This window comes from Mobula birostris, chromosome 3, assembly GCF_030028105.1.
Source record: "Mobula birostris isolate sMobBir1 chromosome 3, sMobBir1.hap1, whole genome shotgun sequence".
NCBI lineage: Eukaryota > Metazoa > Chordata > Chondrichthyes > Myliobatiformes > Myliobatidae > Mobula > Mobula birostris.
In genome coordinates this window covers 203462819-203490480 of record NC_092372.1, presented here as the reverse complement: position 1 = coordinate 203490480, position 27662 = coordinate 203462819, and the positions used below count along the sequence as shown (strand labels likewise).

At 43.0% G+C, this 27662-nt stretch overlaps 1 protein-coding gene across 1 annotated transcript in view; it reads right to left on the bottom strand.

Moving 5' to 3' along the window:
• Positions 1-27662, bottom strand: part of adarb2 (adenosine deaminase RNA specific B2 (inactive)) — an 819996-nt gene that overhangs the window by 382186 nt on the left and 410148 nt on the right. The window contains exon 3 of the mRNA XM_072252060.1: positions 9737-9823. Coding sequence (XP_072108161.1) covers positions 9737-9823 — 87 coding nt within the window. The remainder of the gene's footprint in view (positions 1-9736; positions 9824-27662) is intronic.

Sequence of the window (27662 nt, the reverse complement as noted above, 5' to 3'; positions counted from 1 at the left end):
CATTTATTCCCCTCCATAGATGCTGCCTGACCTGCTGAGCTCCTCCAGCAATTAGCATGAGTTATTCTGGATGTCCAGCATCTGCAGAATCTCTTGTATTTTATGTTTTCTATTCTGCTGTTTTGTTGACTTGCCCCATCTCCAGGAGCAGGTGTCGGGCATGCAGCTTCTCTGCACACCATCTCCGCAAAGCACTTAACTATGTTCAATTGTTACTGACACCCATGTTTACACTCTCCATCACAAGTGAGCCAAAAATTGTACTTATATTAACTCATCCCCTTCCCATTGTTCTTCAACTTTCATCCATTGCTTCCCACTCAGCTTGAATTAGACATTGTCATTTTTTTCCAGACACTAGTTGTGGAAATAAATTCCATACTTGGGGTATTCTGAGCAGTTCTGGGGTCCTTATCTAAGATCGTCTGTGCTGACATTGGAGGGAGTTCGGAGGAGGTTCACGAGAATGATTCAGGGAACGTAAGGGTTATCGTATGAGGACCGTATGATAGCTCTGGACCTGTACTTGCTGGAATTTAGAAGAATGAAGGGGGAGCTTATTGAAACATATCAAATGTTGAAAAGCTTAAGTAGAGTGGACGTGGAAAGGATGCTTCTTACAGTGCACAGCCTCAGAATAGAAGGATGTCCCTTTAGAATAGAGTGTGGTGAATCTGTGGGATTCATTACCACATAAGGCTGTTGAAATCAAGTCACTGGGTTTACTTAAAGCAGAGGTCACTAGGTTCTTGATTAGTAAGGGTATCAAAGGTTATAGGGAAAAGGCAGGAGAATAGGTCGACAGGGATAATAAATCAGCTACGACGGAATGGTGGAGCAGGCTCCATGGACATTCAAGTTCCTGGTGTCAATATCTCTCAGGATCTATCTTGGGCCCAACACGTCGATTCAGCTACAAAGAAGGCACGACAGTGTCTATATTTCATTAGGAGTTTGTGGAGATTTGGTATATCACCAAAGACACTCTACAGATGCACTATAAAGAGCATTCTAACTTGCTGCTTCACTGTCCGGTATTGGGGGTTGTGGGGGCAGGAACTGCTACTACACAGGATCAAAATAAACTGCACAGACTTATAAATTTAGACAGCTCCATCATAGGCACTAGCCTCTGTGGTTCACAGGACATCTTCAAGGAGCGAAGCCTCAAGAAGGCAGCATCCATCATTCAGGACCCTCAGCACTCAGATCATGCCTTCGCCTCACTGTTACCATCAGGAGGGAGGCATAGGAGCATGAAGGCACACACTCAGTGATTCAGGAACAGCTTCTTCCCCTCTGCATTTTACTGCTGCTGCAAAAATAGCAAATTTCATGACATAAGCTGGTGATGTTAAACCTGATTCTGATTCACCTAACTCTGCTCATATGTCTTGTGGTGTTAGACTTTCACAACACATCAACCTTGCCCCCACAGCCTCTTGTTGTTTGCCCATCAACTCTAGGGAATAGCTGCCTTTTTCCACTGAGCCATTTCAAATGTTCTGTCATTTTATCCTGTTGTACTAATGAGATAAGACCAAACTTTTCAAGTCCTTATTTGTTTTGTTTATTTCTACATGTCACTGTTCAAATAAATCTGTGGTATACTTTCCTTAAAGCTCCAATATCCATTAATGTCAGACCCCATAGTGTTCCCAGTACTCTAAATGAGGTTTTAATATGGTTTTAGCAAGTATCATCATTACATTCTGACTTTTATATCTAAGATTAAACTTAAGAGTTCCATTAGTACTTCTACTGTTTTATGAATCTGTTGCTTCATTAAATATTGTACCCCAAACACTTCATCCACAGCACTGTGCCTATTAGAATATGATTACTCTTTTGTTTTGCTGAAACACATTGCTTATATTTCACTGAGAGTGAATATTGACATTGCAACCCATCCCTAAACTTATTAAAGGCTTTTTGCATTCCTTTGGTTATCTTGAAGAATTCATGAAATTTCCTGCTTTGGGTAATATCAAAATATTGATATACACAGCAAATGGTATTGACCCTTAAACAGAAAACTGAACACCACCTCCAAACGCTGGGAAAAGGAAAACTTTATGTACCCCTGACTTTTTTTTCTCCTTACCAAATAGTTTCAAGTAGTTTTCTCTATCAGGGTGGATGAACCTCAAGGATCCCTGCCGGGATCCAGGATGTCACGGACCGATTGCAGGGAATCTTCAAGAGTGAAGGTGAAAATCCGGAAGTGGTGGTGCCTGTCGGCACAAATGACGTGGGGAAGAAGACGAATGACATTCTACAGCGTGACTTCAGAGAACTCGGAAGAAAGCTGAAAAGCAGGACTTCCAGGGTGGTTATCTCCGGTTTGCTTCCAGTTCCTCATGCTGGAGTGGGCAAGAACAGGGAGATAATGGATCTGAATGTGTGGCTGAGGAACTGGTGCAGGAAGCAAGGATTTACATTCTTGGACTGGGGTAAGGATGAATTGTACAAAAGGGACGGGTTGCATCTTAATAAGCGGGGCACCAGCATTCTGGCAGCCAGGTTTGCCTCTGCAACACGGGTGTGTTTAAACTAAGTTGTGGGGGGGGGAGGGGATGAACTGGAAACATAAGGATGGAGATAAAGGGAAAGTGAGAATAAGGAAAGTTAAGAATGACAACAGAATCAACAGAGCAGAAAGCTCAAGAAGGGATCGTACAGTATGGCCAAGTGAAATAGGAATTGATATGGGAGGTGAGGGGAGTAATGAATTAGAAGTATTGTATATGGATGCACGGAGTATAAGAAATAAAGTGGATGAGCTTGAGGCACAGTTGGAAATTGGTAAGTATGATGTTGTGGGAATAACAGAGACATGGCTTCAAGTGGACAGGGCCTGGAAAATGAATATTCAAGGTTATACGTCCTATGGAAAGGACAGACTGATGGGCAGAGGGGGTGGGGTAGCTCTGTTGGTGAGGAATGATATTCAGTCCCTTGCGAGGGGGGACATAGAATCAGGAGACGTGGAGTCAGTATGGATAGAACTGAGAAATTCTAAGGGTAGAAAGACCCTAATGGGAGTTATCTACAGGCCCCCAAACAGTAGTCTGGATGTAGGGTGTAAGTTGAATCAAGAGTTAAAATTGGCATGTCGCAAAGGTAATGCTACAGTTGTTATGGGGGACTTCAACATGCAGGTAGACTGGAGGAATCAGGTTGGTACTGAACCCCAAGAAAGGGAGTTTGTGGAGTCTCTCCGATATGGATTCTTAGAACAGCTTGTACTGGAGCCTACCAGAGAGAATGCAATTCTAGATTTAGTGTTGTGCAATGAACTGGATTTGATCAGGGACCTCGAGGTAAAGGAGCCATTAGGAGGTAGTGACCATAATATGATAAGTTTTAATCTACAATTTGAGAGGGAGAAGGGAAACTCGGAAGTGTCAGTATTACAGTTGAACAAAGGGAACTATGGTGCTATGAGGGAGGAGCTGGCCAAAGTTCAATGGAACAATACCCTAGCAGGGATGACAGTGGAACAGCAATGGCAAGTGTTTCTGGGAATAATGTGGAAGGTGCAGGACCAGTTCATTCCTAAGAGGAAGAAAGCTCCTAAGGGAAGTAAGGGGAGGCCGTGGCTGACAAGGGAAGTAATGGACAGTGTAAAAATAAAAGAGAAGTATAATGTAGCAAAGACGAGTGGGAAGCCAGAGGATTGGGAAACTTTTAAAGAGAAACAGAAGGTAACTAAAAAGACAATACGCGAAGAAAAAATGAGGTACAAAGGTAAACTAGCCAAGAATATAAAGGAGGATAGTAAAAGCTTATTTAGGTATGTGAAAAGGAAAAAAATAGTTAAGACCAAAATTGGACCCTTGAAGACAGAAACGGGTGAATTTATTATGGGGAACAAGGAAATGGCAGACGAGTTGAACAAGTACTTTGGATCTGTCTTCACCAGGGAAGACACAAACAATCTCCCAGATATAATAGTGGCCAAAGGACCTAGGGTAATGGATGAACTGAAGGAAATTTATATTAGGCAGGAAATGGTGTTGGATAGACTGTTGGGTCTGAAGGCTGGTAAGTCCCCGGGACCTGATGGTCTGCATCCCAGGGTACTTAAGGAGGTGGCTTTAGAAATCGTGGACGCATTGGTAATCATTTTCCAATGTTCTATAGATTCAGGATCAGCTCCTGTGGATTGGAGGGTGGCTAATGTTGACCCTCTCTTCAAGAAGGGAGGAAGAGAGAAAACAGGGAATTATCGACCGGTTAGCCTGACGTCGGTGGTGGGAAAGATGCTGGAGTCAATTATAAAAGATGAAATTACGACATATCTGGATAGCAGTAACAGGATCGGTCCGAGTCAGCATGGATTTATGAAGGGGAAATCGTGCTTGACTAATCTTCTGGAATTTTTTGAGGATGTAACTATGAAAATAGACAAGGGAGAGCCAGTGGATATAGTGTACCTGGACTTTCAGAAAGCCTTTGATAAAGTCTCACATAGGAGATTAGTGGGCAAAATTAGGGCACATGGTATTGGGGGCAGAGTGCTGACATGGATTGAAAATTGGCTGGCTGACAGAAAACAAAGAGTAGCGATTAACGGGTCCCTTTCGGAATGGCAGGTGGTGACCAGTGGGGTACCGCAGGGTTCAGTGCTGGGACCGCAGCTGTTTACAATATATATTAATGATTTAGATGAGGGAATTAAGAGTAACATTAGCAAATTTGCCGATGACACAAAGCTGGGAGGTAGTGTGAAATGTGAGGAGGGTGTTATGAGAATGCAGGGTGACTTGGACAGGCTGGGTGAGTGGGCAGATGCGTGGCAGATGCAGTTTAGTATGGATAAATGTGAGGTTATCAACTTTGGTGGTAAGAACAGGAAGGCAGATTATTATCTAAATGGAGTCAAGTTAGGAAAACAGGAAGTACAACGAGATCTAGGTGTTCTTGTACATCAGTCACTAAAAGCAAGCATGCAAGTACAGCAGGCAGTGAAGAAAGCTCATGGCATGCTGGCCTTTATAACAAGGGGAATTGAGTATAAGAGCAAAGAGGTCCTTCTGCAGCTGTACAGGGCCCTGGTGAGACATCTGGAGTACTGTAGAACCATAGAACCATAGAAACTACAGCACAGAAACAGGCCTTTTGGCCCTTCTTGGCTGTGTCGAACCATTTTCTGCCTCGTCCCACTGACCTGCACACGGACCATATCCCTCCATACACCTCCCATTTTTGGTGTTGGTCTCTAAACTTGAGGAAGGACATTCTTGCTATTGAGGGAGTGCAGCGTAGGTTCACAGGGTTAATTCCCGGGATGGTGGGACTGTCATATGTCGAAAGATTGGAGCGACTGGACTTGTATACTCTGGAATTTAGAAGGCTGAGAGGGGATCTTATTGAAACATATAAGATTATTAAGGGATTGGACATGCTGGAGGCAGGAATCATGTTCCCGCTGATGGGTGAGTCCAGAACCAGAGGCCACCGTTTAAGAATAAGGGGTAGGCCATTTAGAACGGAGTTAAGGAAAAACTTTTTCACCCAGAGAGTGGTGGATATATGGAATGCTCTGCCCCAGAAGGCTGCGGAGGCCAAGTCTCTGGATGCTTTCAAAAAAGAGATGGATAGAGCTCTTAAAGATAGCGGAATCAAAGGTTATGGGGATAAGGCAGGAACTGGATACTGATTGTGGATGATCAGCCATTATCACAGTGAATGATGGTGCTGGCTCAAAGGGCCGAATGGCCTACTCCTGCACCTAGTGTCTATTGCCTATTGTTATATACTGCATACATACTTTGAAAATAAATGTATTTTGAACCTTCTCCACGTTATTTCACAACTTGTACAATTCTCCTGTAACTTCTCATAGCTATGACAATGAATATATTGTCTATACTTGACACCTCCTCAGAAAAGTAGCCAACATAATCGAAGAACCCACCATTCCCGAGGTTCTCACTTCGCCTCCGTCTATATCATTGAAGATAGAAAAAGCATGAACCACTGGACTTAAGGACAGCTTCTATAAAACTATTCAGTAAAACTATTGAAAGGTTCCCTAGAATGATAAGATGGATTTGACTTCAGGAATTATGATCTTGCACCTTATTATCTACCTGCACTGCACTTTCTCTGAAACGATTACACTATGTGATCCGGGTATTCCCTAAACGGAAACATAGAAACATAGAAACCTTGGATGTATTATGAGGTCATGTCCCTTTTAAAGTCTAGAGCTGCGGCTTTTAGGTCCGGGGATACCAGTCGCAACACAGAATCCTGGCGTGAGCTCCGGAAAGCCATTAAGGGTGCCAAGAGGCAATGTCAAGCCAAGTTGGAAGCCCAGGCTAACCAAAGGGATGCCAGTAGACTATGGCAGGGTCTAAATGAGATCACTGGGTGCAAAGAAAAGGCTGGGAATATCAATAACTGTGGCGCTTCTCTTCCTGATGAATTTAATGTATTCTACGCAAGATTCGAACAGTAGAGGAGCATCCCGCTCCCTCCGGATGAACCGGACCAGCTGGCATCAAGATTCATCGTCACCGAGGAGGACGTTAGAAGGGCCTTCCTGAAGATAAATCCAAGTAAGGCAACGGGCCCAGATGGCGTCCCAGGACGGGTTCTCCGGGCCTGTGCAAGTGAGCTAGCTGGAGTGTTTTCTGTCATCTTCAACGGCTCCTTGCTTCAGTCTAAGATCCCCTCGTGTTTTAAGAAGGCAACGATAATCCCAGTGCCGAAGAAGAGCAAGGTAGCATGCCTGGATGACTATCGACCTGTGGCTCTGACATCAATTGCTATGAAGTGCTTCGAGCGATTGGTTATGGTACACATCAACCACAGCCTACCGGTCAACCTCGACACTTGGCAATTCACCTACCGGAGCAACAGGTCAACGGCAGATGCCATCTCTCTGGCCCTATATTCCTCCTTAGAACACCTGGAGAATAAAGACGCATACGTAAGGCTCCTTTTCATTGACTACAGCTCTGCCTTTAATACCATCATTCCAAATAAACTGACTCCTAAGCTCCGGAACCTGGGCCTTAGCACTCAGATCTGCAGCTGGATCCTCAACTTCCTCACAGACAGGACTCAGGCTGTAAAAATAGGGGACAAGCTCTCCGCTACAATCACTCTGAGCACCAGTGCCCCACAAGGCTGTGTACTCAGCCCCCTGCTGTACTCACTGTACACCCATGATTGTGTAGCCAAGTTTCCATCAAACTCAATATATAAGTTTGCTGATGACACAACAATTGTAGGCCATATCTCGGGTAATGATGAGTTTGAGTACAGAGAGGAAATTAAGAACCTGGTGGCATGGTGCGAAGACAATAACCTATCTCTCAACGTCAGCAAGATGAAGGAATTAGTTGTTGACTTCAGAAGGAGTAGCGGACCACATGACCCAATTTACATCAGTGGTGCACAAGTAGAACAGGTCAAATGCTTTAAGTTCCTTGGGGTCAATATCACAAATGACCTGACTTGGTCCAACCAAGCAGAGTTCGCTGCCAAGGAGGCCCACCAACGCCCTTACTTCCTGAGAAAACTGAAGAAATTTGGCCTGTCCCCTAAAACCCTCACTAATTTTTATAGATGCACCGTAGAAAGTATTCTTCTAGGGTGCATCACAACCTGGTATGGAAGTCGTCCTGTCCAAGACCGAAAGAAGCTGCAGGAGATCGTGAACACAGCCCAGCACATCACATAAACCAATCTTCCATCCTTAGACTCACCTTACACTGCATGCTGTCGGAGTAGTGCTGCCAGGATAATGAAGGACACGACCCACCCAGCCAACACACTTTGCGTCCCTCTTCCCTCCAGGAGAAGGCTCAGGAGCTTGAAGACTCGTATGGCCAGATTTGGGAACAGCTTCTTTCCAACTGTGATAAGACTGCTGAACAGATTCTGACCCGGATCTTGGCCGTACCCTCCAAATATCCGGATCTGCCTCTTGGTTTTTTTGCACTACCTTACTTTCCATTTTTCTATTTTCTATTTATGATTTATAATTTAAATTTTTAATATTTAATAATTTTACTATTTTTAATATTCTTAATATTTAATATTTGTTATCCAGAGAGTGGGAAGCGCAGAATCAAATATCGCTGTGATGATTGTACGTTCTAGTATCAATTGTTTGGCGACAATAAAGTATAAAGTATGTTCTGCATTGTTATTGTTTTACCTTGTACTATCTCAGTGTACTGAGTAATAATTTGATCTGTATGAATAGTTTGCAAGAAAGATGTTTCACTCTTTTTGGTATCTGTGCCAATAATAAAACAATTCCAATAACTTAAATCCAAGTTCATAACATCTACTTCATTTTTCCCATCCACATATAGTGTAGCTGTCTCACAGCAGCAGTTATCCAGGATCAATTCAGACCTCTGGTGCTTTCTGCACCTTCTCTCCATAAATGCATCCATTCACCTTGTATGCTCTGGTTTTCTCTCACGTCCCAAAAAGGTATCAAGAACAAGAGGGTGCAGAAGCCGTTTACCAGGATGCTGCCTGGTTTAGAGGGCATGCGCTATCATGAGAGGCTGGATAAGCTTGAATTATTTTCTCTGGAGCGTCAGAGGCTGAGAGGAGATCTGATAGAAGTTTACAAGATTATGGGAGGCATAGATAGAGTGGACGGAGACCTGTTTCCCAGAATTGTTCCAGGATTCAAACCTGTTTTTCAGGATTGAAATGTTTAATACCAGAGGTCATGCATTGAAGGTGGTGGGGGAGAGAGTTTTAAGGGGGATGTAGGGGGAAAGTTTTCTACTTATAGTTGTGGATGCCTGGAGTGTGCTGCCTTGTATGGTAGTAGAGGCAAATACATATAGAGGCTTTTAAGAGATTTTTGGATAGGCACATGAATGTAAGGAAGATGGAACAATATGGACATCGTGTAGGTGGGAGGGATTAGTGTTTGGGTCCTTTTGATTTGCTTTTCAGCTGGTTCAGCACAACACTGTCGGCCAAATGGCCTGTTCCTGTGCTGTACTGGTCTCTGTTCTAAGAGGGCATTTGGTTTAAGGTGAGAGGAGGGTGTTTTAAAGGAAATCAGAGAGGAAGCGTTTTACACAAAGAATGACTGCTATCTGGAATCTGCTAACAATGAAATTCATACGTTCACTGAAAGTTGAAACTCTCTCCTCCCTGTGGATATCATTGCTACTCCAGTTAATTCATTGCGCTCCCACAATCAAATGAGGGCTCTTGGACAAAGTGACCTGCACTACACTGAGGTGCATTTACCCAGTGCAATAATTCTGTCTGAGATAATTTCATAATTTTCATATTTAATATTCATAGTTCTAAATCCTCAATGTTACAAGATAGAGCTATTTAATGTCTTATATTTATATTGACCTTTATAAAAGGGGAAATATGGATAATTGGTTCTACGTTGCTGTCCATAGCCAGATGGTTCGAAGTTTGTACTGCAGTTTCCTAAAACCAAATCCTTCCTTTTGTGCTCAACTCTGTAATGCTGGTTGGAACATGTTGGTATGCCCTTAATAAGAAATTAGGCACAAATTAGATTTGTTTGCTTCAGTCGATGTTAACTGAGTGTTTTCTGTGTCAATCAGCAGTCCATTATTTCAATGCAAGCATTAGCTCATCCATTCATTTAAACTCCAGACATGTTATTATGTCAAGGATTTGTCTGGCAACAGGGGCTGAGTTTTAATTCCATTGTAGTGCTGCTCATGATTTGTTTAACCAGAAAGGAAACGACACTCACTCAAATTATCTTCATCCTCAGTATTGTCCAAACCAGGGCTGAAATACTTGAATGGACCGATGAACGAAGAAAGGGTGTTTAATTTATCTGAAAATAGAAGCATATAATAGAACATTAGTTTTATTAGACTTGCAGTGCCCTACATTCATATTATAATTATTCTCACAGTAGTATAAGCAACATTCTCTTCAAGTTGAAGAAAAATTGGGAGCAACATGAGTCAGACTCCATGAGGAATAATATGCATAGTTCTGATCAGCATATTATAGGAAGGATATGGTTGCACTGGTGAGAGTAAACAGGAGATTGACCAGGATGTTGCTTGCATTGGAGGATTTTAAATTTACAGTGGGCTTCAGATAGGACAGGCTTGTGAAGGAGTCTGAAGGGTAACCTGAAGAAGTAGTTAAAATTTTGAGAGGCATAGATAGTCAGAATCTTCTAACTATGGTAGGGGCACAGGAGGGCATAGGTTATGGGAGAGGGGAAAGAGCTTTAAAAGAGAATTTATGAGAAAGATTTTTATTTTTGTGCAGAGGATGTTTTATATCTGGAACTCACTGTCAGAAAAGGCAGTGGAGTCGAATACAATCACCACACTTTGAGGGACATTTAGACATGCTCTAAGATAAGCAAGATATAGAAGGGTACAGGCATATTGTTGGCCAGTGGGATTTTGCCATGGACATTGTGAGCCAAGGAGCCATTTTCTCTGATTGTACCACACTAGGACTCTATGAACTGTGACAATGCCTATTATCCAGGAAAATAATGAGCAGCTATCAAAAATGCAGACACACGTGGTTCCAAAATGGCCTGATTTCTCTGAATTTATCTTTTAATATGGCAAAATTACTGTGTTTCTAATACACCCTTTAATATAAGTAAATAATGCCAAAGCACCTTACAGGAGTATTTCGAAACCTAATTCAGCACCATTAGCACTGACGATCATAAGCTTGATCACAGAGGCACATTTACAGAAGGTAGAGAGTTAAGGAAGATTTCTGGATTTATCAGCAAATTAGTGAGTCAATTACATGTGGGATGACCAAGAGAGCAGAATGAGTGTGAGTCAGGTATGGATAGAGTATAATGAGGTAGTTGAAGATGCTACTTTTAAAGAGTGCCTTGAAGGATGCCAAGAGAAGTGTAGATGTGAATTTTATTCATACCACGAGTCTGACAAGAAAGTAAGAAAATCAAGGAAACTAAATGGTTGGAAAAGAGATTTGAGTGGGTAGAGCACCTGAGAGTGGAAAAATGATGTGAGTCATATCAAGCACAGTGAGAGTTCTATGTAGACTGAAGAACATTCTTTGACACTTGAAGAAAACAACCTGCAGGGCTATGGACAAAGATCTGTAAGGTGGGATGAACCTAAAGCCCGTTTCAGGTTGGGATGTACACAACAGGATGATAGGCATTCTGCACATTGATTCTCTGGTAAGGCAAAAGCAGAACTATGCATTCCAGCTGTAATGTACTCAGGTTCACCACAGCAGACAAAATGTCTGTGGGATAAGTACAGAAAATACTCAGCAGGTTAGGCAGGATCCGTGGAAAGAGAAGCAGAGTTAGTATTTCAGGTTAAAGAAGTAGACTAGAGGCAAACTCTGAAATACAAACAAAACAGATCATTTGAAATCAGGATCTGGTAACATGTTCATAGATTGTGACTTCATAACTAATGTCACAAAAGTTTCTCATCCATTAATCATCATATGAGATTTTTAATTAAATCATAGATTTAGAAATTCAGTAGAACAAACAGCCTGCTCTACGTCTTTGAGAACCGACGTAGATTGGGGGAGGCTTTGTCAAGCATCTTAGCTCTATCTGCAACAAACAGGATTTCCTGGTCGCCAATATTTTAATTTCACTGTCCATTCTAGTCTGACCTGTTGGTCCATGGCCTCCTCCACTGTCATGATGAGAACACTCTCAGGTTGGAGGAGAAACATCTCACCTCATATTCTGCCTGGCTGGCATCCGCCCTAATGGTATGAATGCTGATTTCTCTCATTTCTAGTAATTTCCCACCCAAACTTCTTTATCTCTTTTTCCATTCCCTGACCTGCCCCTTCTCTTCTCCTCACCTGCCTATGACCTCTCTATGGTGCTCTTCCTCCTTCCCTTTCTCCCATGGTCCTATCAGATTCTTTCTTCTTCAGCCCTTTATCTTTTCCACCTATCATCTCCCACTTCTCACTTCGTTACCCCTCTCCCACCCACCTAACCTCCCCCTCACTTGGCTTGTCCTATCACCTCCCGAAACGTCGACTAATCTTTTCAACTGATGCTGACTGACCTGCTGAGTTCCTCCAGCACATTGTGAGTGTTCCTTTGACAACGGCATCCGCAGATTATTTTGTGTTTACGACCTCCTACCTTGTACTCCTTCCCCCCCCCCCCAATCTTCTTGCTTTGGCTGCTCCCCCCTTCCTTTCTAGTCCTTTCTAGAAGGGTCTCAGTCTGAAACATCGACACTTTATTCCTTTCCATCGATTCTGCCAGACCTGAGATCCTACAGCATTTTGAGAGTGTAACTTTGGTTTTCCAGTATCTGCAAAATCTGTTGTGTATTTGATAGAACTAATTTAATGACCTGCCCCTGGACACTGGAGATCAGAGAAGAATTTACGGTATCTTTAATTTTTATGTCATATAATTTACATGGGATACAGTTTGATGTTAATGCTGAGTTTCCTATTTTTATTGCTAGCCTCTGAATTTAAGTTTGAATTTAGTGAATTAGATTTCTCTTAACAGGCACCAACTGCTTAATCCTTGACAGTGAGGGTTTACACGTTGAAAATGCTTTATGTGGCTCAATGCCATCAGGAGTGGAGGGGGTTAAAAGGCAGGGAGATAGAACAAATTCTAATCAGAAAAAAAGGAGAAGACAACATTGACAGCCAGATACATCATGTTGTCAAACATTTAGAAATTCAAAAGCTATAGAAATTTCCATAAATTAACATTAAAACAGTATAAAACCAAACAAGAACTTCTGAAAGCACACATACATGAAAGAAAACATCAGAAGTAAGCAATATACACCTTGGCCATTCCCTTCTTTTCAAATGAGTGGTAAAACATCCTCAACTTATCTCCAGATCTCTATGCAGACTCCATGAGGAGTCCAACATTGGAGCATGTTTGGTATGTCATCAAATTCTCCAGCAAATTTTCTACAGGTGTACCCTGGAGAGCATTGTGACTGGTTGCATCACTGCCTGTATGGACAGGATCAGAAAAAGCCACGGAGGGTTGTAAACTCTGTCAGCTCCTTCATGGACACCAGCCTCCCCTTCTCCAAGGACATCTTTGAGAGGCGTTCCCTCAAGAATGCGGCAATCAACATGAGGACCCTCACCTTCCAGGCCATGCCCTCTTCTCATTACTACCATCAGAGAGGAGGTACAAGAGCCTGAAGACACCACACTCAAGGTTTTAGGAACAGCTTCTTCCCATCCACCATCAGATTTCTATATGGTCCAAGAACCCATGAAAACTACCTCACTATTTTGCTCTTTATTGTGTTTTTTTATATTTCAGATTGTAAATTACAGTAATATTTTTATGTATTGCTCCATTCTGCTACCACAAAACAACAAATTTTATGACATACTGTTTGTCAGTGAAGTTCAACTTGATTCTGATCCTGATGTTTGTATTTGAGCGGAAGTCCTGATGTGGTTGACAGGGAAGTGGGGAGACATGGATACTGAGGAACTCCCCTAAAAAAAAATTGGGCCAATGTGTTGACAGTCAGCAATTGTGCGCATGTACAAATAACAATCCGAAGGATGTGCACACAGAAAGTGTATCATTCCATGCCTAAACGGCATCTTCACAGAGCAAGGAGAAGGTGGTATTTTGAATCACACCAGGATCTCACTTCTTAGTCAAACACCAGGCGGTCCATGGCAGTCCATGTAATGGGCATGAAATGGAAATGTTTGGTAAGTAAGGTAAATTGGTTTATTATTGTCACACATACTGAGGCACAGTGTAAAATTTTGTTTTGCATGTGATGTAGATCACATTAATACACTGTTACTGCTTTTCCTTTGCACTGCCTTGCACTACATCAAGGTAGTGCAAAGGAAAAGCAATGACAGAATATAGTTCGAGTTACAGAGGAAGTGCCATGCAGGCAGATGCAAGGTGCAAGGATGTGATGAGGTATTGTGTGAGGTCAAAGGTCCACCCTATTGTACAAGAAGACCATTCAGTAGTCTGATAATGGCAGGATGGAAGCTGTCCTTGACCTCGGTGATATGTGTTTTCAGTCTTTTGTAAATTCTTCCCAGTGGGAGGGGTAAAAAGAGAGAATGTCTCGAGTGGGAGGGATCTTTGATTCTGTCGGTTGCAAGAATTCTTGCAATGATTAAATGGGCTGGGATGATTTTTCTCCAACAACCACAACCATCCTCCTTTGTGTAAGATTTGAGTCCAAATATACGTGCTTTCTTTTTGAAATTAATTGACTAGGACACCGTGATGCCGCACTCAGTTAATGCTGCTTTGATGTCAAGGACAGTCACTCTTTCTTCACCTCTCGAGTTCAACTCTTTGTCCATGTTTGGATCAAGCTGTGATAAGTGAATGCTCACCTGGGTAATGATTGCTGGGAGTAGATGGGGCTGCTGGTGATATTCTTCAATACATTGCTGATGAATGAGGGAAGACTGTTCGGATAGATGTTAGGCAGATATGATAGGTCCAGTCCCGATTTTAATGGACAAGATACACCTGGACACATTTCCATATTGTTGGGCAAATGAGTATATTGTAGTGGCTTGACTGCAGGTACAACTAGATCCCATAGACTTTGCTCTTAATATTGAATGGAGTAAATCAAACTGGCGAAGGCTGACTTCTGTGTAGGTAGGGATTTCAGGAGGAAGCTGGAGAGATTATCTAACCAGCACTTTTGACTGAACATGGTTGTGAATGTTTCAGCTTTACTTTATAGATGGTGGTAGACATTGTGTTTAAAATAATATAAAACATAGAACAGTTCCCCACAATGTTGTGCCAATCCTTTAAATTGCTCCAAGATGATTCCCAGCCTTCCTCCCTAGCCCTCCATTTTTATTTTATGCCTATATATGTCTAAGAGTCTCTTAAAATGTTCCTAAAGTATCTGCTGCTACCAACACCTCTGGCAGTGTGTCCATGCATCTATCACTCGGTGTAAAAGAATTATCCTGATATCCCCTCTATCCTTTCCACCAATCACCTTAAGATTATGCCCTCTCATATTAGCCATTTCTGCCCTGGAATAATGTTGCTGAATGTCCACTCTATCTATGCTTCTTACCATTTTATACACTTCTATCAAATCACCTCTTATGTCCTTCGCTCCAAAGAGAAAAGCCCTATCTTACTCAACTTTTCTTCATAAAACATATTCTCTAATCCAGGCAGCATACCGGTAAATCTTACTGTCCTCACCGGCCAGAGGAGTAGTACTAGAAAATTGCAAGTTTGCAAATATTATTCCTTTGTTCAAGACAGTTAATAAGGATAATCCTGGGAACTATAGACAACTGAGTCTTACATCAATGGAGGCAAACAATTGGAGGGGATTTTTAGAGATGGCATTTACAGGCATTTTTGAGAACCATAGTTTGATTAGGGATTGTCAGCTTGGCTTTTTGAGGGGCAGGCTGTGCCCCATGAGCCTCATTGAGTTCTTTGAGGAAATTAATGAAGGTAAAGCAGTGGATGTGATGCATCTAGATTTAAGTAGGCATTTGTCAAGTTTCTTCATGGTAGAAAGTCAGGAGACATGGGATCTCCAGGGAAGTTTGGCTGCATGAATTTGCAATTGGCTTGCCCACAGAGGGCAGAGAGTGGCAGCATATGGACTATATTCTGTGTGGTCTGTGACTGTGATGTTCTGGGACCCCTGCTTTTTATGATTTTATAACTGATTTCGATGTGGAAATGGAAAGATGGGTGAGGAAGTTTGCAGGTGACACAAAGGTTGGTGGTGGTGTGGATAATGTAGGAGATTGTCACAGGTTTCAACGGGACATTGACAGGATGGGCTGAGAAGTGGAAGATGGAGTTCAATCGGAAAGGTTTTGGAAGCTGTAGAGAGAACGCAGAGGAGATTACCAGGATGCTGCCTGGATTACAGAGCAATGTTGTATGAGGAAAGGTTGAGTGAACTAGGGTTTTTCTCTTTGGAGTGAAGGAGGATGAGAGAAGAGTTGTTTAAGAGGTGTTTAAGATAAGAGGCATCGATAAGAGTGGCTAATATGAGAGGACGTACTTTCAAGGTGATTGGAGGAAAGTACAGGGGAGATGTCAGCAGTTTTTTTTTACACAGAGAGTGGTAAGTGCATGGAATATTCTGCGAGACATGGTGGAAGGTGCAGGTATATTAGAGATATTTGAGTAACTCTTAGATAGGTGCAAGGATGAAAGTAAAAATTCAAAGATTCAAAGAACATTTATTATCGAAGTATGTATACAGAATACAACCCTGAGATTCATCTTCCCACAGACAGCCACGAAAAAAAGAAATATGGAACCTGTTCAAGAAAAGTAGGTACAGAGTTTATATCAGGGGTAAGTCTTTTATGCAGAGTGTGGTGAGTGTGTGGAACGGGCTGCCGGCGACAGTGGTGGAGGCAGATACGATAGGGTCTTTTAAGAGACTCCTGGACAGGTACATGGAGCTCAGGAAAATAGAGTGCTATGGGTAACCCTAGGTCATTTCTCAGGTAAGGATATGTTCAGCACAACTTTGTGGGCTGAAGGGCCTGTATTGTGCTGTAGGTTTTCTATGTTCCTATGCTTCCAAAACATCAAAAACCCAATGGGCGAAAAAAGAAGAAATTGCTCAAATGGCATAAAGCAAGTGGATAACACATAGAACGTCAAACATCAAACCAGGAGGCCAGTAGTATTCAGTTTAGTTCAGTTCAGTGTCGTGCTGCTGAGCCACTGTTGGCCGCAGGGCAAAGCATTCTTCACTGAAGCGCCCCAGACTGCATCGATTGCCCCGATTAAACTGCTCAAAAATGGCAAAAAAAAAAGAATAACCGGAATCCAGGAACACATGCAACATGAACCCTAATGTCCCCCAAAGTGAGTCCGCAGACTCTCCAATCAATCCTTGCAAGGTGGACCCCAAGGCTCCTGCACTTTCCTCCGACAGCAACTAGCAAGACCGGAGAGGAAAATCGGTCAAATACAGGCAGATGGTGCAGATCCTCCACTCTCGTCTTTGTGGACTTTAACCTTGCTCAATGTGTCAGCTGGAGAGAAGCAATGGAGTCGATCATGGGCTCACACCCTATGTGCAGGTTTCCAGGCCTCCAAGCTGCAAACTCCACTCCAAACCTCACCAAACTCCCTCAGAGACAGCTGAGTGCCAGATTGCTCAAGTAGTACAGAAACACACCACCTCAATGTAAGCTACATTGTTCCTATCACACACAGCTTAGTAACAGAAACATATTTGAGAGGAGAAGTAAAAGAAGTAGTTTTGTGAACTGTCTGCTGGATGTCACCGTTGGTCACGTTGTTTGCTGGTTGGTGCCATCTTGTCCATTCTTGTAAAATGGAGGACTATGTGGAAGGGAAGGGTTAGGTTGAACTTGGAGAAGGTTAAAAGTTTGGCACAACATTGTGGGCCAAATGGCCTGTATTGTGCTGTACTGTTCTATATTCTATCTCCTATATAAGCAAAAAAACATTGACATATTGCCACCAGAACATGGCAGATGGCAAGCTGTACATTTATAGGTCTATATGGACAGGTGGCACAGCTTCCCTGCTGAATGCCAGCCTGCTCAGGTGTTACTCTTCCTCTCCGTCCAAGGTATGTGATTATCATGCTGCAGTATGAATGCCTGGGGTAGCACTCACCGTGTGTCAGGCACCTCCCCTGCCTTCTGCACACTTGCTGTTCGCTGATTTTAGCAAAGAAAAGCTGACCTGGAGAAATGGTAATGCATTAACGACGGAAGGCTGTTTGCTCTTGTTCTCCAATTGCTTCAGTCTCAGCAAAACAAATTAACAGAACAATGGGGAGAAGAATCCCCACTCTTGCCACACCAGCCTATCAACCACAGTCATTGTGATAAAATCTGCTGCTTATTTTCTCTATTTGTGCCATGGCTGTGTTGTTGGTCCTGAACCATTGCCTTCATTAATCTCACTAATGCCAGGTCTAACCTGCAGTAAAATGCTCAATGTCCGTTTGCCTGCGGAACTCTACAAAGCTGGCTCACACCCTCATTACTGTCTCTTAACAAGCACTTTCACTAATGCCTGCTAATCTATTCGACAGATTGCTCTGAGTGGACGAGGGCTAAATTTTCCAATTGTAATATGAATGGGAAATCACTCAAAATGAGCAACACACTCAGTACACCGGGGGAACTCAGCAAGTCAGGCAGCACTGATGGAGAGGAATGAACTGTCGACTTTCAGGGTAGAGACCCTTCATCTTGGCCCAAAACGATGACTGCCTATGCCCCTCTATGCCTGACTTGTGAGTTCCTCCAGCATTTTGCACATTTTGCTCTGGGTTTCCAGCGTCTGAAGAATCTCTTGTGTTTATGGTTTACCTTCTGCTTCACCTACAGCAGTGTGTCAATGCTCACTGCAGTAAAAGTTCAGGAAATGCAGGTGTCTTAAACAGGATGTTTTAAAAAGTACAGAGCTGCTTCAATAAGTTAAACAAGATTTTGTTTAAATCTGATTTAACAGTTCATTAATTTTCAAATGAAGATTTGTGCTGTGCTGTGGAAGCAAGGCGTTATTGCCTGAATTCCTTCATTCCATTGAGTGTAATATTCAGCCTTTCTCCTTTTCCTGACATCTTCACACTGCTGGTAATTCTTGCCTCTTGGATATCTTTACCCCCGGTTGGGTGCTGGTCTGCATTTAACTCTAGAGGAACAAGCAGTTTGTTGGAGGCGCTCAGCAGGTCAAGCAGCATCTGTGTTGGTTTTAAAATGTCCATGTTTAGGTCAAAACCCTACATCAGAACTCGAAATATCAGCGAATCCTTTCCCCTCACTGACATTGTTAGATACACTGAATTCCCCCGGCAGGCTCTCTGTTGCTCTAGATTCCAGCATCTGCAGTCTCTAGTGTCTGTGCATAGCACTCTCCTCTCTAATTCTCTCCATCTTCTCCTGACCCATCCTCTCCTTCTCTTGCTTGCTATTACCACCTTTACACATGCTTGACTTTTACTGTCAATACCTCAGCTTCCCACGGTGGGCTGGTCTCATGCAGGGTTTCAGCCTGAACTGTTGACAATTTCTTCCCGCAGATGCAGCTCAACCCACTGAGTTTCTCCAGAAGGTTGCTTGTTGCTGCAGTCTCATGTGTCTCCTTTGGCTGGACCTGCCACACAGCTTGAACACATCGCCTGTGATGGTCAACCTAACTTACATTTTCTGGCTCAACTAATAAAGGGTTTTGGATCTGAAAGGTTCAATTTATTTCTCTTTCCACAGATGCTGCCTGACTTAATTTAAAACTACTGAGGTAGATTTAAATAATATAAAAAAAACTTAAGAGTATTGGAATACCTTAAAATGGTAATAAATAATACAAGATGTTGCAGTTACATTCATTATCTTCATCATTATGTGCCATGTCATATGATGTAGGTGATCATGATCTCATGACCATGACTGTTCTTGACAAATTTTTCGACAGAAGTGGCTTGCCATTGCCTTCTTCTGGGCAGTATCTTTACAAGATTGGAGACCCCAGATATTATCAATACGCTTCAGAGATTGTCTACCTGGTGTCAGTGGAATTGTGAATAGTTACGTTAGCCAGGCCTTTACCGGTATTTTTGCTTTCCCACATGTTTGGTGATTCCAAAACGTCTGCCCCACACTCCTTGGTGTAAACCTACAGAGATGATTGTGAAGTGCCCTTGCAGACATCCCACCTCTCCCGGAAGTTCCGGGGGTCTCCCGCATATTAATAGCGGCTCCCTGATGCCCACAAATTATATACAATATCATGGAAATCAATTTTTTTGAGAGTGAGCGAGAGAGAGGGAGAGAGCGTGAAAGCGAGCGCAAGAGCGACCACGAGAGAGACAGAGAGAGAGAGAGACTACACTAAAGTGTACTCCTGCCTAATAGGGGTCAAAATAATGACAGTGCTGCTCGCTGCACTGTTTGCAACAGTGACTTTTCTATTGCCCATGGTGGGTTAAGACTGTAAAAGACATGTTGAGGTGAGTTTAACATGTGTCATTTGTTCATTAGCATAGCTAACATTATTTAAACTAGCTGGCTAGCTGCTAAGGAGCTACTCTATTGCAGACATCCCACCTCTCTCGGAAGTTCCGGGAGTCTCCCGCAAATTGATGGTGCTCCCTCCCTGAAATGAGCTTTTGCAGGGTGGAATGTCTGCCCTTGAGACCCTGCCGTCTATGTTGGCACTCACTGCAGGGTTCAACAGGAGAGCTGAAGTCAGGTGCCCTGCCAGCTGACCTCGAGCTTAGTTTGGACCCCTGCGCTTGGACAACCATGGGGGGACATCCTTGGTAAGAAGAGAGATGAATGGCTGATGGTATCACTGGATCCTTGGCTGAAAGTCGGCTCTATTTAGCCTATTTAGCAATAAACTATCTTTATTCTTTTTTTTTTTGCAGAATTATTAAAAATGGTACAGGGTTCCAGTTTTAGTTTTAAAATCATTGCAATGAATTTTTTCTTCATCCTCCAGTTTAAAAAGTCAAATGCCAAAGGGAAACTAAAACCAACTTGAAGCCAATATTGCTCCTGTCAGTTAGTCTGAATCCCTTGGTGCTACTGCACTCTGCAATACTTTATTTAGTTCTCCTTCTCAATATATTTCCACCTTGTAAATGACCATCCTTGACACCATCCATAACACAGTTTATGTGTGTGAAGCTCACTATGGGATACTGACTGGGGCATTAGGGAATTGATTCACATTGAGATGACCTTATCCAGCTGTAATTTTAATAATGCGTGAAGATCTTGCTTTTACAGTGAGAGATCTGTTTTAGGAGCACTGATGGTGATGATAGAACTGACAGATTTTTGGGTGCAAGTTTGAAGTTGATTCAGATGTTGAACCAGACTCTTCCCCAGATGCATTCTGTAAAAGCAAATTTAAATTTAAATTAAAGCACCTCATTCTAAAAGAACATAGAGCAATGGAGGTTGAAATTCAGAATAAAAGCAGACTGTTGGTAGAAATTAGTTGGTCAGGTAGCATCTGTGCTGGCAATACCTGTAGGATGATGTTTCAGGTCGATACCCTGGAATGAGGGGTAAAAAAAGAAAAGACAGACAGTGTATAGAGTATATAAGAGTATATTATTTTGGGAAGGGGACAGCTGGGAGTTAGAGTAGAGGTTGGCAGATGATAAGTGAAACCAGATGGGGAGGGGCTGATCTGCAGATGGAACAAGATGGAAAGTAGTAATGGGAGAGATGATCAAATCGAGAAGATAACTAAGTGGACAGGTGAGTGTGTGTGTGAGGAAGGAGAAATTGACAAATTCAGTGTTCATACCATGGGACTTCAGCTGCCCAAGTAGAACATGAGATGTTGTCCTTCCAATTTACATTTTGCTTTACAACGGAGAAGGCCGAGGACAGATCAATGCGGGCCGGAGAAAAGGGTTTAATATAGCATGCAACAAGTTGTCCATTACGAACAGAATGCAGGTGCTCTACAAAGTGGTTAACCAGTCTACCAGTCTACACATGGTCTCACCAAAGTTGAGGAACCACCACACCAAGAACACCAAATGCAGAATATCGGGTTGGAAGTGCAGATGAACCTCTACCTCACCTGGAAGAAGCAGGTGAAAGGACAGGTATTAACCTCCTTCATTTGCAGGGGAGAATGCTAGGGGATAGGGAGAGCTGAACAAATGCAGTCATTGACAGAGTGGGGAAAAGGACCGGGAAGTGAGTTGGGGGAAGGATGGTACGTGGTAGTGGTGGTTGAGATGTTACCATAGCAGGAAAAATGTAAAGTTAGCCAACAGGTCTAGCTAAGGACTATGGCTACATCATCGATCTATAGAAGGTGGGAGGAATTGAAAAAGAAATTGTTGAGGGTAAGATCAAGTTCTGCTAAGTGGATGAGAGTATTAGTGCAAGGAAACTGATTGGGTATTTGTGCAAGGAAGAAGCAGAGCACTCAAGCACCCTCCTGATGGGAATGGAACTGGATGTTCACAGTAAAGCTGATATGGTTGGGATGAGGGATTTAGAAGTTATTAAAATGGTGGAGGGCATGAGAGGTACTCTTGATGTAAGTGGGAAGGGACTGGACAGAGGGAGACAGGATGGAGTCAAGATATGAAAGTAAGTTCAGTGGGGCAAGAGTAGGTGGAAACAACAGGCCTATCAGGACAGTCCTGTTTATATCAAAATGGTGGGGGTTTTTTGATATAAGTAGCAAAAGATCAAAGCCAGAAATTCACCTTTATGTCCTAGCATTAACCATTCAAGTGGAGATTTTTGCATATGACATCAAAGACATTCACATCTCTGCAATTGGGGTCTAGTGACTGGCGATGAGGAGGAGGTGGGGGCAATTACCACTGAAGAACCCATCAACCTTGGCCTTAAAACTATACTTAATGACTTGGCCTCGATATTCCTCCATGATAACAAGTTCCTCTTGCTGAAGAAATTCCTCCTCATCTCCATTCTAAAAAGATGGACCATTATCTGAGGCTGCATTCTTGGATCTTAGTCTCTCTTACTAATGGAAACATCCCCTCCCTCTATTCACTCTGTCCAAGTCTTTCAATATTTGGTTGGTTTCAATGAGATCCCCCCTTCAGCCTTCTGAATTCCATTGAGTACAGGCCCAGAGTAATCAAATACTCCTCATACGTTAAGCATAACTTTTGAGGAAACGAAGGTTCAGCCACAATCTCAGGTGGCAGAATATTCCTCTGAACATTCTCCTGCCTTCACCCCATGATTTTTGATGCTCTGATTAATCAAGAACCTATCAACCTCCGCCTTAAATATACCCAATGAGTTAGTCTGCACATCCGTCTGTGGCAATGAATTCCACAGATTCATCACAGAGGAGAAAAAAAACCCCACAGATTCATCACAAAGGAGAAAATCTGCAGATGCTGGAAATCCAAGCAACACATACAAAATGCTGGAGGAACTCAGCAGGCCAGGCAGCACCTAGGAAAAAAGTTAACAGTCGATGTTTTGGGCTGAGAGCCTTCATCAACACCCTTCATAGAAAGAACAAGAGGGTTGGTAAAAGTAAAATAGAGTAAAGCAGGGTAGTGTGGCTCTTTCACACCCATGAGAAACATTAGAATATTGTCCAAAAGATGAGATACTATGAGCTGAAAGCATAGAGATTTTGGATTCAAGGCATCAATGACTAAATGCTAAGGAATGGGTGACAAAAGGACTAATGGGGGTATTTGGAATGCAAACTGGTGGAAGCTATAATAGATCAGACTGATGGATTCACCTGAATACCACATCGGTGGATGGATAAACTGGCCTTGGAAAGGGCATAATGTGTGGGAGTCATAACCACGTGGTTAATTTATTGGGTAAATATCCAGAGACCTGAACCATTAATTTGGAGACATCCCACCACAGCAGTTATATATGCAATATATAGAGAATTTACAGAACTATCAGCGATGGAAATGATGAGACTGCAGGGCCTTGAATGAGATTGATTCACGTGCCTCCTTAATTTGGGGGAATGAACATGGGTAATAAATTCTCATTTATTTCCAATGCATTGTTTCACCATATATAAATTTGCTGGTAAGATCACCATTTATTGTTCATCTTCAAACATTAATTGAACTGAGGGAGGGTATTAAGAATCTCTTTGCCTTTGAGGAAAAATGGCTGAGCAGCAATCTAATATGGATGAATGATGTGATAGAATGATTAAAGAGAGAATGTTTTGTTCTGTGTGGAAGAACAATACGATAGGCCATCATGACAAGATTGTCACCAGGAAATCCAGTGAAGAATTCAGGAAAAGCTTCTTTATCTAGAGTGTTGCGAACCTGGAAGTCATCATCGCAAAGAGAAGATGAAGTGAATGGAATAAATAGCTCAGATGGATATAGATGGGTAAGAAGGAAATTGAAGGTTTTGGTGATAAACTTAGGTGAGGAAGCAGAGAGATACAGTACTGTGCAAAGGTCTTAGACACATACAGAATAAAGTATATAGCTAGGGTGCCTAAGACTTCTGCACAGTACTGTGTTTGTCAATGTGGAGTGGAGAGAGAGCAAAGGATGTTGGGATTGGAGAGGGTAGAGCACCGCAGGTGTGGTGTGGGACAGATGACAGGGAAAGAGTGGTAGGGGCGGGGGTGGTGTGGGTGCAGACAGACCCAGCTCTGGGACACCAGGCAGGGTCATTTGGTTCCAAACAATTGGTTTATTGATTAATCCTGCTCCCTCCCCTCTCCCTTTCCTGTTTCCCAACCGTGATTTCCCTCTCCCTGCCCCCTTCCCACTCTCAGTCCACAGCAGAGACCCATATCAGAATCAGGTTTATCATCTCTCACATATGCTATGGTTGTTTTTGTGGCTGCAGTATAGAGCAACACATAAAATTACTACAGAACTGTGCAAAAGTCTTAGGCATCCTAGCTATATATATGTGCCTAATACTTTTGCACAATACTGTAGGCTCATGTGGTGCATGAACGTTCATATAAACTAATTGGCTTTAGTGTCCTGTTGACTGCAAAGCAAGAAACCTACAGAAAGTGGTGGTTCTGTGGGTGAAAATCTTCTGTTAATGAAAGACATCAGGGAAGAATGGCCTGACTGGTTGAAACAGATAGGAAGGAGGCAGTAACTTCCTGTCATTACAACAGAGGTGTGCATTAGAGAATCTCTAAATGCACAACACATTGAATCTCAAAGTGAATGGGCTACGGCAGCAGAAGGCCACGAACATACAGTAGGTACCTAATAAAGTGGCCACTGAGTGTATATTGACTATATTGAAAGAGGAAGCTGAACCCAAGCCTACTACAGAAAGCTATCAGAGATCTTTTCAGATGGTTGGGGGAAATGGAGAACTGATGGCGTTTATTGTGTGATTCAGCTGTTCTGATTCCATTATAGGCCGGCTGAAGCACTTCACACACAGTGATTAGGCTCTTGCTCATAATGGAGCAATTAATGTCAGCACCCAAACGTGCTGCTTTTCTCATAATGTGCCATCTGCTCCTGTTTCAGAGCAGGAAGAACAGTTGCCCACCAGAATCTAAAGAGTAATGTTCAGCAGAACACCCACCGTCAGTAGCGCATTTACAGTGTGTCAAGCTGCAGCGCAGATACCCACAGGCTGTAGGAATTAGATAACAAAGGAGCAGAAGAAATACTGGTGGAGAGGGATCACTGAGGCTGCTCAATTAGGGCAGGGCACTGGCACAGTGGTTAGGGTAATGGACTAATAAGTCAAACACCTGGACGAACAATACAGAAAACCTGAGTTCAAATCCCACTGCAGCAACTGTGGAATTTAAACACATTTGTGGGGCTACATTTGAAGCTCTGTGTACAGCGTTATTCTCCTTATTTAAGGAACAACTTTATTGTGTTGGAAGCAGTTCAAGGATCAACTTTATTCACCATATACATTTACCGGTGTTAGGAATTTGCTGTGGTGTTTTGGTCAGGGTGTGACATGCAACAACAAAAACGAAATATTTAACAATTATAAAGAATCAAGAGTGATATAAAAACGAAGCAACGCAAACACAACACTGGAGGAACTCAGCAGGTCAGGCAACATCCGTCGCCCGAAACATCGACTGTACCTCTTCCTAGAGATGCTGCCTGGCCTGCTGCGTTCACCAGCAACTTTGATGTGTGTTGTTTGAATTTCCAGCATCTGCAGAGATTTCCTCGTGTATCCGTCGAAATGAATAGGTTGTCGACATTCTGGGCCGAGACCCTGCTTCAGGACTGAGAAGGAAGGGAGTAGATACCAGAATAAAAGGTGGGGGGGGGAGGGGAAGGAGGCTAGCTGGAAGGTGATAGGTGAAGCCAGGTGGGTGGAGAAGGTCAATGGGCTGAAGAAGAAGGAATTTGACAGGAGAGGAGGGTGGACCACAGGAGAAAGGGAAGGTGGAGGGGACCTAGGGGGAAGTAATAGACAGATGAGAAGGGGTAAAAGATCAGAGTTGAGGATGGGGGAGGGGGAAATTTGTTTACTGGAAGGAGAAATAGATATTCATGTCATTAGGTTGGAGGCTACCCAGACAGAATATAAGGTGTTGCTCCTCCACCTTGAGGGCTGCCTCATCTTGGCAGAAGAAGAGGCCATGGACTGACATATCAGAGCTTCATAAAAATGAAGTTAGAGATTTGAAATAAAATGTGCATAAAAAATGTAAATATCGGCATGTATTTACAAAGTAAACAGCATTATAAAAAGGTGGTTTGAAGTGTTTGTGGTGCAATGACAGGGGTAATAGATGGGAGGCTAACTGGAATGGCTGATCAGATTAACTGCCGGGGAAAGAAACTTCCAAGATGGTATGAAGCTTTTGGTCTCAATAGCTGTAGCGCTTTCCAGAAGGGAGCTTTTGGAAAAGACAGTTTGCAGGCGGGTAGTGTCCGCAGTGATCTTTCCTGCCTGCTTCTTTGTCCTGGAGATGTACAAGCCCTGCAGAGGTGGTAGACTGCAGCCAAAATCTGTTTCAGAACAGATTTATTCGACTGATGCATGATAAGGGGAGGAGAGGCCAGACAGAAACACAAGAGATTCTGCAGCTGCTGTAAATCTTGAGCAACACACACAAGATGCTGGAGGAACTCAGCAGGTTGGGCAGCGTCTATGGAGGGGATTAAACAGTTGACGTTTTGGGCCGAGACTCTTCATCAGGACTGGATAAGAAGGGGGGCAGAAGCCAGAATAAAATGGGGGGAGGGGGAGGAGTGCATGCTGGCAGGTGATAAGTGAGTCCAGGTGAGGGGTGGGGGGGGGGAAGAAGGGAATGATAATGATGTAGTGCAAGAAACCAGGAGGTGATAAGTAGAAGGGCTGAAGAAGAAGAAATCTGATAGGAAAGGAGAGTAGACCATGGAATAAAAGGAAGAAGGCGGAGGAGCAGTGTGAAGTGATAGGCAGATGATATGGACGGGGAAAGGAGGAGAAGGGGTGAGAGGTCTACCAGAATGAGGGAAAACAAATGCGGTGGGTATAGACAAAGGGGAGTAGCTCTCACCCCCTTCCTTTCCAGTCCTGATGAAGAGCCTCAGCCCAAAACATCAACTGTTAATTTCCCTCCAATAGCTGCTGCCTGGTCTGCTGAGTTCCTCCATCTTGTGTGTGTTGCTCAAGGGGAGGGGAGGACTGTCTTGTCAGGAGATGTTGTATCGACCAGGTGTGCATCCACTGGAGCTTAGAAGGATGAGAAGGATTAGACTGATACCATATAAGATTCTGAGATATCTTGACAGATATGATTAAGATGTTTTCCTCTTGCGGAGAGTCTAGAATGAGAAGTCAATGTTTAAAATATAAGACAAAAATGAGGTGAAAATTTTCTGCCAGAGGATTGTGAGTCTTTGGAACACTTGTTGTCAAATGGTGGTGAAAGCAAAGTCTTTGAATATTTTAAAGCAGGGGCAGATAAATACTTGATAAGAAACCTAAGGACAAACAAATGTAGGGAGAAGGTGAAGGTCACTCGGACCCTCTTGCCTATCCTGTTATCTAATATGATCATCACTGCCTTGGACTCTTCCCCAGAGCCTTTAATTCCTGATCTCTCAAAAAAATCTACTTTCCCTTTAAATGCAGACAAGGCACTGCAGATGCTGGAATCTAGAGCAACAATTTGCTGGAAGGACTCAGGGGGTCAGGCAGAGCCTGTGGGAGAAAAGAAATTGTTGAGGTAT